This window comes from Ylistrum balloti, unplaced genomic scaffold (genome assembly GCF_031769215.1).
Source record: "Ylistrum balloti isolate Yb309-2 unplaced genomic scaffold, AGI_CSIRO_Ybal_v1 Utg369888, whole genome shotgun sequence".
Taxonomy (NCBI): Eukaryota; Metazoa; Mollusca; class Bivalvia; order Pectinida; family Pectinidae; genus Ylistrum; species Ylistrum balloti.
The window spans coordinates 1,040,831-1,055,281 of record NW_026782022.1 but is presented as its reverse complement, the minus strand read 5'-3'; the positions used below and the strand labels follow the sequence as shown (position 1 = coordinate 1,055,281).

Sequence of the window (14,451 nt, the reverse complement as noted above, 5' to 3'; positions counted from 1 at the left end):
AAATTAACATCACCCCTGACATCATTCATTCACCAGTAAGTAATTAACATAACACCCCTGACATCATTCTAAATCAATCTATTCACCAGTAAATAAACATAACATGCGGACATCATTCAAAATAAATCTATTCACCAGTAAGTAATTAACATTACACCCCTGACATCATTCTAAATCAATCTATTCACCAGTAAGTCACCAGTAAGTAATTAACATTACACCCCTGACATCAAATTCTATTCACCATAAATTAACATTACACTCATTCTAAATAAATCTATTCACCAGTAAGTAATTAACATTACACCACCGGCATCATTCTAATAAATCTATTCACCAGTAAGTAATTAACATTACACCCCTGACATCATTCTAAATCAATCTATTCACCAGTAAATTAACATTACACCCCTGACATCATCCTAAATAAATCTATTCACCAGTAAGTAATTAACATTACATCAACGATATCATTATAAATACATCTTTTCACCAGTAAGTAATTAACATTACATCAACGATATCATTATAAATCAATCTATTCACCAGTAAATTAACATTACACCCCTGACATCATCCTAAATAAATCTATTCACCAGTAAGTAATTAACATTACACCCCTGACATCATTCTAAATCAATCTATTCACCAGTAAGTAATTAACATTACACCCCTGACATCATTCTAAATCAATCTATTCACCAGTAAGTAATTAACATAAATAACACCCACCGGCATCATTCTAAATAAATCTATTCACCAGTAAGTAATTAACATAAAATCAATCTATTCACCAGTAAGTAATTAACATTACATCAACGATATCATTATAAATACATCTTTTCACCAGTAAGTAATTAACATTACACCTCCAAAATTATTCAAAATAATCTAAATAAGACTTCCACAACATAAACATCTGTAGTAAAATTGTTATATGTGTTGCAGTAGGTCCGTGTGACATGACTGGAGTTTATCACAAAGGTAATTAAAAGTGTAGTATAATGTGCTATCTTAAAGATTGTACGAAAACTCACAAGTGAATAACACCTATTGATCATTAAGATTAAGATTCAGTAGAGTCAAACAATGTATGATTTAAACTTGATTGAAGCCTTGAATTTTGCAGATGGAAACAACTCTGATAAGGATTGTATCGCACGATCTGTGGATGAATTTCCTGGAAATTTTATGTCCTTGAAGGAAACACAAGAAGGTGGCTTCCTCATCCACGTGTTACTCGTCGTGTACACATTCGGAGCCATTGCTATCGTCTGTGATGACTATTTTGTAGCATCATTGGAAATAATTTGCGATGGTAAGTTTATTTCTCTATGTTCATTTAAGAATTGATCTGCCTTCAGGTGGCATCCATGGGCTTTATGAATACCACTTGGATAAAGGAGATAAGACGTGACCCTGTCAGCACGTCTAATGTCCACGAATAGCAGTATAAATCAGCGCAATATCATTTTTCATTTTAAAACGATTTAGAGATAAGAGGCCGCTACTTCAATTTCAATTCACATTTCGTTATTAATATCGTAAAAACTCAAACTCAACATCAATAAGAACGAACTATGAACAAAAGAGATAACCGAATCATGTACAAGAAGAATAAGATCAGGTGTTCCAGACGGGTAAGCGTTCACTGCTTCATCAACAATACAGCCGGGCAAGTCGATGTCAATCGAAGTAAAATGTCGTGTTCTCAAAGGGGAAACAAGGAAGTATACATGAAAAGAAACATTTTGTAGCTGCAATTATCAAAAACAAAACCTGGAACTCTTCACATGTAAGAGTCAGCTGCTGATGGCGATTGTATATTTTTAGTCGCCATGACAACTGAAAAAAAAACTGATAACGCAGAGGCTAGAAACGTTTAATGATATAACGGCAAAATGAAATCGAAACTGGTGATTGCGACCTTTAGGTTATGGTGGCAACGTATTAAGTCTGGTCTTGAGATAGTGAAATGCATGATTGGATACGGATAAGTCAGATCAATGACTTCAGTTATCACTAGTCATTCCATGAATGTGAAAAAGATGATATTACAATAAGGAAGGAGATGGAATATGTGAAATTATGTTAATCTATTGCTGTAAATGCAGTTTACCTTGAAGCCGTTTCATTAATACGTGCCAAATATCTTTCTCAAACTGGGTGGCTATCAGAATAACTAAATCCTTCTATAAATTGGCCAGTCGAATTGAGAACGTGCTGTACCGCTAATCCTTCTCATTTAGTGATCATCCCTGCAATATAAGTCTTCAGGTCTATTAAGCTTAGATTTATATTGTATAGCTGTGCTATAGTTTAAAGCTATACACAGATTAGTAACCTGATAGATAATGTTAGCATAACGACACATAAATATTGACGATTATTATTTTTTTCTTTTCCAAAGAATTAAAATTAAGCGAAGATGTCGCAGGAGCCACGTTTATGGCAGCAGGAAGTTCTGCTCCCGAACTGTGTACGTCACTCATTGGTAGGTATGAAATAATAACATTGTTTAAAATGAAACTTCACAATTAGTGTGATAAACCTCATGCGACAATCCTAATTGTCAGACTTCAGCAAGTCACATACAAAGTAAAGGAATAAGAGATTGCTTGATATTATCACTTGTTAACATTATGTAGCATTCGTTAATCAAAGAACAAACAACCATACGTCCATCTTTATAGATAAGAACTATACATTGGCAGTAAATGGTTCCGGCAATGATATTCAGTGGTATGCTATCAGATTTAAGTCAAGTAAAGAAGTTAAAGTCATAAAACTCGATGTCGTTAATATAAAATATCTTATCAAGCGCTAATCTCGTTCGTTAATTTTCTGAACTTTATTCACAAATATAACACATCTTGAAAATGAAAACAGTAGAAAAAAATCAATCCTATTTTTAGGAGTTTTTATTGCCGAGAGTGACGTGGGCGTTGGAACTATCGTTGGATCGGCCGTCTTCAATATCCTTTTTATAATCGGCGTGTGTGCAATATTTGCTGGAATGGTAAGTGTAAATATCACGATTTATGTCATAGGAAATATTCACAAACAAAAAACACAACTTTATCTCTGCCTGATGGTTGAGACTGAGACCACGAAGGCGTGAAATACGCAGAGCAACAGTTTGATGTTTCTCGTAAATTCTCTGTTGTCTATAAGGAGGATTGGAAAAATGCAGCCAAATGTGCAAATGCTACTATAAATGTTTCGTAATAATTTCTCCAAAAAAAAAAAAAAATAAAACGTGATGAACGTTCTGTGCACGAGAGGATCATATATTTCTTGCATCTACGACCCTTCAACGATATTTCATTTTAACATTGTTCTGTAGTTTTTTGCTTAACTGATATATAATTGCCAACGATTTAACACAATGTACTGATTAATTGTTCGAAAATAAGGTAAAAGTCAATTTCCAGCCTACGTTTATCTAAACTAAATAACGATTAGCAATTTCCAGCTTGATTAAATATTTCAACATTTAATGATAAACTACTACAGCTTACGATAGTTTGATATTTGAAATAGATTAAAAACTTAACATCATCACATAAAGAAATCCATATTTACCGAAAACGAATTCACTTCTTCTGATAAACTATTTTTCTAATACAAATAAACAAAACCACAACGACCAATACCGGTGAATTAAACACGGGAAATAACATATTACACAATTACAGAAAATGTTATCTGGAAAAGGAAGTTATGCTTCTGTTGTCTGAGTCTCTTTGGTTTGTTTCTCACAATCTAAAGTCGGTAGCATTGTACAAAGGACTTAAAACTTAAAAGCACGTTATCATACACATTTAGAGTTAGAGACAGCAGAGCGAAATAATGAATCAAACTGCATCATACAGCTATTTCGTCCCTTCTAGGGCCCGTCAGTGGTGCTATTTCGTCTCTTCTAGGGCCCGTCAGTGGTGCTATTTCGTCTCTTCTAGGGCCCCTCAGTGGTGCTATTTCGTCCCTTCTAGGGCCCGTCAGTGGTGCTAAGTGCCTAGGTGTTTGGTTGGTTTGTTTACAGGTCTTCCGCGCTTTGACTTGTCCAATCTCCAGACGTTGTCTCACCGATGAACACCAGTGTTCTAGCAACGTGCCGCCTTCACTAGTTGGTTGGTTGGTAACAGGTTTTCCGCAACTTTGACTTGTCCTATCTCTAAATGTTGTCTCACAGACAGACGTCAGTCTGTTGGCAATTTTTAGTGCCTCAGTTGGTGAAAACCTAGGAGGCGACTGAGAAAAATCAACATTGGCCGAAAAAAAAATCATTTAAAAAAGAAAGATAAAAGCAGGTGTAATAAACTCCAAATTAAGTCTCCTTCATGATTTTCAATCTTGAATGAGATTTGAAATGAAAACACATGCGTTTTATCTAAATCGTTCATCAGATCGGAACGTATAGCTGTCATTCAAATGAAGTGTTTAACTTAAATTTCTGAAGAAAATCTTACTCTATCTTGAAATTTTGATTTCTTATTAGTCCTTTGCTCTTAGATGATTCCAATAATAGGCAGCACCAGAGATAAAATCATTTGTAGTAACTCTCTGTCCTTTCTGTTGAAAGCTTTCGAAACACACATCTGTTCTGGTATACAAATAATACATTGATATTTACTTAGTTTCGCTTATCTGATCAAAGTAATTTTTTTCTTTTTTTACGTAATGGTGTTAATATGCCACTTTTTATTTTCTCCCATCTAACAAGAACCAAGTCACCACACTACATGGGTAATACTTACATGTAGACATTTTGTAAGGAAATCAGTTTGTAAACAAAGTCGCAACAGTGTTTTACCGAAGGTGAGTTAGCTATAAGGTATATAAACTACCCATGGCTTGTCAGCTCATGGTCTGTTGTTGGTCCTGTTTGATATATTCATAGAACTAACTTTTAATGGAACTGGGAGTTCATTCGGTACATCAATCTTCTCGGCCATCCTTGTGGACCTTACCCGTACGCTTGAGACACACTAGATGAATTGCGATGTATGGGACAAGTGAGTGTTCTAACTGGGACTGAAATGCCGTATTTATTGAGTATGATGCGAAAACACAGGTTATACCGTTACAATCATGGATACAAAGCTCTAAAGTCTAGCGACATTTCTTTTCACTAATAAACTTATAGTCGGCATGAATGAGCGGAGTGTATGTCTTCTCAAGCCACACATTTATCGGCATCACACAATAACCTATTTTGTTTAAATCGTATGATTGACACAGGTAGGAGATGTTATTATTTTTCAACGTTAGGAATCAACCCTTATGCCTTTGATGTACTAGTCACGTGCTTAGAACTAAAGAGAAATTCTACCTAGGCGATTCTCAGCTAGCACATTACCAGTGTCAAAATTAAATAAGAATATTTTTTGGAAACAACAGTTCAATGCCCCTCATCTAAAGTATTCCTGGCCCCACTTGTATAAAACATCTCAACTTGAGATTTCCTCAAGTCGAGATTTTCCTCAGCTGATATCTCCTCAAAAACGGCTTGTATAAAATTTTCTCAAGGGACAGGAGGAAGTCATCGGCTAGGATGTCCTGAAATTCCTTGAGGAATTTTCATACAAGATATTTTCTAGGAGATACCAGCTGAGGAAAATCTCGACTTGAGGAAATCTCAAGTTGAGATGTTTTATACAAGTGAGGCCAGGTTTTTAGATCCTAAGGAGGTGTAGGAGTTGAAATGATAGCTACGCATCCCTACTGTTCCTCTTTTGTATGTAATTATTAACGTCTACGCCGAGTGTATGTTAGAGAAATTTAACGTGTGATTTAATGCTTCTAGTTTCCAATTGCTTTGATGATATAATCAAATCCTGAAACATGAAGTGAAATAATATTCGAGAATCCCATGGAAAATAGATACATTTGTAGCAAACTTACCAAGCATTATTTATCTAAGGTGAATGTTTACGCAACAATAGGCAAAATATTAAAGATCAACTTATGAAATATTGAAAATTAAACAACATATTGTTTTTGAGATTTAGTATTCTGACCCCATGATATAAATACTGATATTGTGAAACGACTAAATCATCTGACCATATAAGGGATAGATTATTGTTTTATATAACTGATGAGGAAGTCTTCAGTGTACCACTACAGATGTAACTTTCAACTCAGCATGACATTAAAGATATATTCATTGTTATATAATTAGAAAATATGATGTTCAAGAATGCTTAGTTGGTATGTTAGTCGCCGCCATTGATTCACTTTATATAACAACACCAGTGAACAACATAGTTTAACCGGATTTTTTTAATAATAAAACCCCAAAATATGATCAGAAGCCTTCAGAAGAAACATCATGTATCTGTAAGTTACTTTTCAACTTTTCAAATCAGACTTGCTTGTTTATGTAATCTTATTTGTAACCGAAAGAAATAAAAACTTATAATTTTGCAATACTGTGAACAGGTAGTGGAGCTTACATGGTGGCCGATGTTCCGGGACTGTGTCTTTTATCTCTTCTCCGTTGTGGCGTTGGTCATTGTTATCCAGGACAATAATGTGGAATGGTACGTCTTTGCTCTAAGCTAATCAGCTTACTATTTGAATGTTTCTCACTTACAATGAACATTACACGGAGACTCCTGTAAAAGTAAAAGGATAATTAGACCAGGTGTTTTGGAAGAGTAAGCGTCATCTGCTTCATCGATGACACCTGCAATAAAATCCTTGGTCAATCTTATAATTTATTCAACGTTGATTCACCTCATACTAAGGAATCTACTTCATTTTCTAGCTAGCTAAATCAGTAGTAAATAAATTAGTGAAAATCTAAAAGGTAGTGGTTCGCGGCATCGTATTGATTAGTGGTGATAAAGAGTCGGATTCATAGGCCGTTAGAGACGGGGTTAACATGGTGCCATGTGGGAACTACAGGGAGGTATTCTGTTACAATACCACTGTAAACAATGTATCCAATCCATGCACAGACTTTAACTTTGCACGTTTTCCATATAAAAAACCAAATCCTTTAGGGTTAAATTCGCAATTTGGTTAATATGTAGAAACGTACAATTTCATTTATACAGATGCTACGATGATTTGTTATTTCTAGGATATTAAATATAATACTGAGTGGATATCGTCATCTGATACAAAATATAATACTGAGCTGATATCGTCTTCTGATACAAAATATAACAGAGTGGATATCGTCATCTGATACAAAATATAATACTGAGCTGATATCGTCATCTGATACAAAATATAACAGATTGGATATCGTCATCTGATACAAAATATAATACTGATCCGATATCGTCTTCTGATACAAAATATAATACTGAGCCGATATCGTTATCTGATACAAAATATAATACTGAGCGATGATACTATGATATAATAAGATTTTATGGAATTGAATTTTGTATCATTTCAGGGTGAAATAGTAATATATATATATATATACATATTTAGTTCATATTCTACTTGTAGGAATTTTGTAATTGCAAAGAAAATAATAAAAAAAATATGTAAATAAAAACCAACAAAACATCTCAGGAAAAACAAGAGATAAAGAATGGAAATGTTAAAGTATATCAGAATTATAAAAATAAGACGAACCTTAATACAATAACTGTATGCTGCATTATAAGCTTTATGTTGTACTGTAGGTACGAAGGAATGATTCTCTTCCTAATGTATGTAATGTACATAGTGGTGATGTACTTTAACAAGCCCATTCACGCATTGGCTGAGAGGGGTCTAGCTCGTCTGAGATCAAACAAACTAAGATATGATACCGACAACAACAAACAAGGCTTACTTGCAGCACAAAAAGCACAGGAATTAGAAAAATCGACCGGAAATGACGAAATAGCTAAGAAGGAAACTGATGCAGAAACATCGTTCACAAATTCTCAAACAGATTCGGGTGAAACTGAAACAGAAGGTAAATAGATATATATGTATATATATATATATTGCAAAAAGCGATATTTTACATGAAATAATTTAGATTTGATTCCATTAACACAATTTCTTTTATATTAAAGCTATTTTCGGTAATAGAAATAACATAATTCTACTGTCCTTTTGAGAAATCTTTGTAATTGTAAATTTAATTTTGCTAATGACCTCTCTGTCTTCAGGGGATAATTATGAATCGCCTTGGGTCATACCAAATGCGTTGGTTGGGCGCTCGTTTTGGATTGCTATGTTGCCTATGAAAGTGCTCTTTTACATCACTATACCCGACTGCAGGAAACCGTGGGGTCACTGGCGAAAAATGTATCCTCTCACCTTTATCCTTTCTATCGTCTGGATAGTGGGATTATCGTACGTGATGGTGTGGATGGTGGCAATTACAGGTAAATTGATTTAATTAGCTTAAGTAGCAGTCCAGTATTCATTTTCATTTTACATCATCCTGTCATAGAAAACACATATTCTTTAAAGTCATATTTGAATAGGAAAACATCTTAAGTCAATGTTGAATATTTGAATATTGTAGATCCTTGGAAAATACCATAGTTCAACTGGCTAACCTGACTCACGAGTAGCACAAAAAATACCACTTGGTGAACATCAAACACACACAGACAACTGAACACAAAATATACCACCAGTTGAGCATAAAAACACACACGATCAGCTGAACATCACACAAACACCATCAATCAGCTGAACATCACACAAACACCACCAGCTGAACTAAAAGACACACCATCAGCTGAACATCACACAAACACCACCAGCACTTGCTGAGCTCTAGCATACACCATCATCTGAACATCACACAAACACCACCAGCACTTGCTGAGCTCTAGCACACACCATCATCTGAACATCACACAAACACCATCAATCAGTTGAACATCACACAAACACCACCAGCTGTACATAAACATAACATATGAACACAAATATGTCCCATTAGCTGAACAGCAATATACAACAACAGCTTTATATTCATGATTACTACACAGATGCCTTTCTTGTGTACCCTTTAACCTCTAATTGTGGCTTTCTTCCATCTCCTCCCAAACTTGGCACGTCCGTAAATGACTTTGAATGTTAATAGTACGTAGAACAATAACATACTTAACAATATCTAATGAACAACTGGTATTATCTTGGGGTCACCTGATCCCAAGTTTTTTCAACTCCACAATAACAAGCCAGAGTATCGTTAACCACACTTCAGACGTATGAAGAGCTACTTTTGATAAGTGTGACCGTATATAGATCAATTAAAAATATTCCGTTTGAACGTGGGTGCCTATCTGTCAGATGATCGAGCTAATGAGTGGCAGTGAGAAATGCGCCTATTGTTGTCTTCACACATAATATTAGCAGGATTGTCTATACCAATGTCCTTATTTTACTCCTTGACAATTATTCCAATGTCAGAGACAAAATTCTACAGATCGATATTAAACAGGATATATTTTATTGCGGAGGGTTTCCAGTTCGGCAGTTTTTCCAAATCTTACTGTCAGAGTTGTGTTTTTTTTATTTCGCTGTCGTCTAAGATAAAATGCAATTGCGACAATAACTCACTTTCGAAATAAATTAGAAAAAAGAAACTACATTGTGTACCAGGATCAGTACAAGTAAACTTACAGATTATATTCATTGTTTCTTGATTGCGCATTCGTGAGAAATATCAAGTCTCGACCCAATCGATTGAATAAAGATGATATTCACGAAGTTCTCACTCCACTCTGTGAAATATACATGATATTCACGAATTTCTCACTCCACTCTGTGAAATATACATGTTATTCACGAAGTTCTAACCCCCACTCTGTGAAATATAGCTGTTATTCACGAAGTTCGCATCCCACTCTGTGAAATATACATGTTATTCACGAAGCTCTAACCTCCACTCTGTGAAATATAGCTGTTATTCACGAAGTTCGCATCCCACTCTGTGAAATAAAGTTGTTAATCACAAAGTTCTCATACTACTCTGAGAAATAAAGCTGTTATTCACAAAGTTCTCACACTCTATAAAGAATAACTATTACTCACAAAGTTCTCACACTCTCTGTGAAATAAAGCTGTTATTCACAAAGTTCTCACACTCTCTGTGAAATATAGCTGTTATTCACAAAGTTCTCACTCCATTCTGTGAAATAAAGCTGTTATTCACAAAGTTCTCACTCCATTCTGTGAAATATAGCTGTTATTCACAGGGTTCTCACTCCATTCTGTGAAATAAAGCTGTTATTCACAAAGTTCTCACACTCTCTGTGAAATAAAGCTGTTATTCACAAAGTTCTCACACTCTCTGTGAAATAAAGCTGTTATTCACAAAGTTCTCACACTCTCTGTGAAATATAGCTGTTATTCACAGGGTTCTCACTCCATTCTGTGAAATATAGCTGTTATTCACAGGGTTCTCACTCCATTCTGTGAAATAAAGCTGTTATTCACAAAGTTCTCACTCCATTCTGTGAAATATAGCTGTTATTCACAAAGTTCTCACACTCTCTGTGAAATAAAGCTGTTATTCACAAAGTTCTCACACTCTCTGTGAAATAAAGCTGTTATTCACAAAGTTCTCACACTCTCTGTGAAATAAAGCTGTTATTAACTTTTTTGTATTTCAGTCGGTTTATGTTAGGTTTTATTCACAAAGCTCTCACTCCATTCTGTGAAATAAAGCTGTTATTCACAAAGTTCTCACACTCTCTGTGAAATAAAGCTGTTATTCACAAAGTTCTCACACTCTCTGTGAAATAAAGCTGTTATTCACAAAGTCTCACTTCTGTGAAATAAAGCTGTTATTCACAAAGTTCTCACTCCATGTGAAATAAAGCTCTGTGAAATAAAGCTGTTATTCACAAAGTTCTCACTCCATTCTGTGAAATAAAGCTGTTATTCACAAAGTTCTCACTCCATTCTGTGAAATAAAGCTGATATTCACAAAGTTCTCACTCCATTCTGTGAAATAAAGCTGTTATTCACAAAGTTCTCACTCCATTCTGTGAAATAAAGCTGTTATTCACAAAGTTCTCACTCCATTCTGTGAAATAAAGCTGTTATTCACAAAGTTCTCACTCCATTCTGTGAAATAAAGCTGTTATTCACAAAGTTCTCACTCCATTCTGTGAAATAAAGCTGTTATTCACAAAGTTCTCACTCCATTCTGTGAAATAAAGCTGTTATTCACAAAGTTCTCACACTCTCTGTGAAATAAAGCTGTTATTCACAAATAAAGCTGTTATTCACAAAGTTCTCACTCCATTCTGTGAAATAAAGCTGTTATTCACAAAGTTCTCACTCCATTCTGTGAAATAAAGCTGTTATTCACAAAGTTCTCACTCCATTCTGTGAAATAAAGCTGTTATTCACAAAGTTCTCACACTCTCTGTGAAATAAAGCTGTTATTCACAAAGTTCTCACACTCTCTGTGAAATAAAGCTGTTATTCACAAAGTTCTAACACTCTCTGTGAAATAAAGCTGTTATTCACAAAGTTCTCACTCCATTCTGTGAAATAAAGCTGTTATTCACAAAGTTCTCACTCCATTCTGTGAAATAAAGCTGTTATTCACAAAGTTCTCACTCCATTCTGTGAAATAAAGCTCACAAAGTGTGTGAAATAAAGCTGTTATTCACAAAGTTCTCACTCCATTCTGTGAAATAAAGCTGTTATTCACAAAGTTCTCACTCCATTCTGTGAAATAAAGCTGTTATTCACAAAGTTCTCACTCCATTCTGTGAAATAAAGCTGTTATTCACAAAGTTCTCACTCCATTCTGTGAAATAAAGCTGTTATTCACAAAGTTCTCACTCCATTCTGTGAAATAAAGCTGTTATTCACAAAGTTCTCACACTCTCTGTGAAATAAAGCTGTTATTCACAAAGTTCTCACTCCATTCTGTGAAATAAAGCTGTTATTCACAAAGCTCTCACTCCATTCTGTGAAATAAAGCTGTTATTCACAAAGTTTTCATCCCACTCTCTGTGAAATAAAGCTGTTATTCACAAAGTTTTCACACTCTCTGTGAAATAAAGCTGTTATTCACAAAGTTCTCACACTCTCTGTGAAATAAAGCTGTTATTCACAAAGTTCTCACTCCATTCTGTGAAATAAAGCTGTTATTCACAAAGTTCTCACTCCATTCTGTGAAATAAAGCTGTTATTCACAAAGTTCTCACTCCATTCTGTGAAATAAAGCTGTTATTCACAAAGTTCTCATCCCACTCTCTGTGAAATAAAGCTGTTATTCACAAAGTTCTCACACTCTCTGTGAAATAAAGCTGTTATTCACAAAGTTCTCACTCCATTCTGTGAAATAAAGCTGTTATTCACAAAGTTAAAGCTGTTATTCACAAAGTTCTCACGCTGTTATTCACAAAGTTCTCACACTCTCTGTGAAATAAAGCTGTTATTCACAAAGTTCTCACACTCTCTGTGAAATAAAGCTGTTATTCACAAAGCTCTCACTCCATTCTGTGAAATAAAGCTGTTATTCACAAAGTTCTCACTCCATTCTGTGAAATAAAGCTGTTATTCACAAAGTTCTCACACTCTCTGTGAAATAAAGCTGTTATTCACAAAGTTCTCACTCCATTCTGTGAAATAAAGCTGTTATTCACAAAGTTCTCACACTCTCTCTCTGTGAAATAAAGCTGTTATTCACAAAGTTCTCACACTCTCTGTGAAATAAAGCTGTTATTAACAAAGATCTGTTATTCACAGTTTTTACCCTCTCTGTGAAATAAAGCTGTTATTCACAAAGTTCTCACTCCATTCTGTGAAATAAAGCTGTTATTCACAAAGTTCTCACTCCATTCTGTGAAATAAAGTTGTTATTCACAAAGCTCTCACTCCATTCTGTGAAATAAAGCTGTTATTCACAAAGTTCTCACACTCTCTGTGAAATAAAGCTGTTATTCACAAAGTTCTCACTCCATTCTGTGAAATAAAGCTGTTATTCACAAAGTTCTCACTCCATTCTGTGAAATAAAGCTGTTATTCACAAAGTTCTCACACTCTCTGTGAAATAAAGCTGTTATTCACAAAGTTCTCACTCCATTCTGTGAAATAAAGCTGTTATTCACAAAGTTCTCACTCCATTCTGTGAAATAAAGCTGTTATTCACAAAGTTCTCACTCCATTCTGTGAAATAAAGCTGTTATTCACAAAGTTCTCACTCCATTCTGTGAGATAAAGCTGTTATTCACAAAGCTCTCACTCCATTCTGTGAGATAAAGCTGTTATTCACAAAGCTCTCACTCCATTCTGTGAAATAAAGCTGTTATTCACAAAGTGTGAAATAAAGCTGTTATTCACAAAGTTCTCACACTCTGTGAAATAAAGCTGTTATTCACAGTTTTTACCCTCTCTGTGAAATAAAGCTGTTATTCACAAAGTTCTCACTCCATTCTGTGAAATAAAGCTGTTATTCACAAAGTTCTCACACTCTCTGTGAAATAAAGCTGTTATTCACAAAGTTCTCACTCCATTCTGTGAAATAAAGCTGTTATTCACAAAGTTCTCACTCCATTCTGTGAAATAAAGCTGTTATTCACAAAGTTATCTCACAAAGTTCTGTGAAATGTGAAATAAAGCTGTTATTCACAAAGTTCTCACTCCATTCTGTGAAATAAAGCTGTTATTCACAAAGTTCTCACTCCATTCTGTGAAATAAAGTTGTTATTCACAAAGCTCTCACTCCATTCTGTGAAATAAAGCTGTTATTCACAAAGTTCTCACACTCTCTGTGAAATAAAGCTGTTATTCACAAAGTTCTCACACTCTCTGTGAAATAAAGCTGTTATTCACAAAGTTCTCACTCCATTCTGTGAAATAAAGCTGTTATTCACAAAGTTCTCACACTCTCTGTGAAATAAAGCTGTTATTCACAAAGTTAAAGCTGTTATTCACAAAGTCACACTCTCTGTGAAATAAAGCTATTCACAAAGTTCTCACTCCATTCTGTGAAATAAAGCTGTTATTCACAAAGTTCTCACTCCATTCTGTGAAATAAAGCTGTTATTCACAAAGTTCTCACTCCATTCTGTGAAATAAAGCTGTTATTCACAAAGTTCTCACTCCATTCTGTGAAATAAAGCTGTTATTCACAAAGTTCTCACTCCATTCTGTGAAATAAAGCTGTTATTCACAAAGTTCTCACTCCATTCTGTGAAATAAAGCTGTTATTCACACAGTTTTCATCCCACTCTCTGTGAAATAAAGCTGTTATTCACAAAGTTCTCACACTCTTCTGTGAAATAAAGCTGTTATTCACAAAGTTCTCACTCTCTCTGTGAAATAAAGCTGTTATTCACAAAGTTCTCATTCTGTGAAATAAAGCTGTTATTCACAAAGTTCTCACTCCATTCTGTGAAATAAAGCTGTTATTCACAAAGTTCTCACTCCATTCTGTGAAATAAAGCTGTTATTCACAAAGTTCTCACTCCATTCTGTGAAATAAAGCTGTTATTCACAAAGTTCTCA

The 14,451-nt window shown here is 34.7% G+C and overlaps 1 protein-coding gene across 1 annotated transcript in view; it reads left to right on the top strand.

The window, feature by feature from the left end:
* Positions 1-14,451, top strand: part of LOC132546369 (sodium/potassium/calcium exchanger 3-like) — a 36,219-nt gene that overhangs the window by 14,700 nt on the left and 7,068 nt on the right. Inside the window, exons 2-7 of the mRNA XM_060210083.1 lie at positions 1,130-1,318; positions 2,411-2,494; positions 2,916-3,019; positions 6,445-6,545; positions 7,650-7,927; positions 8,127-8,345. Coding sequence (XP_060066066.1) covers positions 1,130-1,318; positions 2,411-2,494; positions 2,916-3,019; positions 6,445-6,545; positions 7,650-7,927; positions 8,127-8,345 — 975 coding nt within the window. The remainder of the gene's footprint in view (positions 1-1,129; positions 1,319-2,410; positions 2,495-2,915; positions 3,020-6,444; positions 6,546-7,649; positions 7,928-8,126; positions 8,346-14,451) is intronic.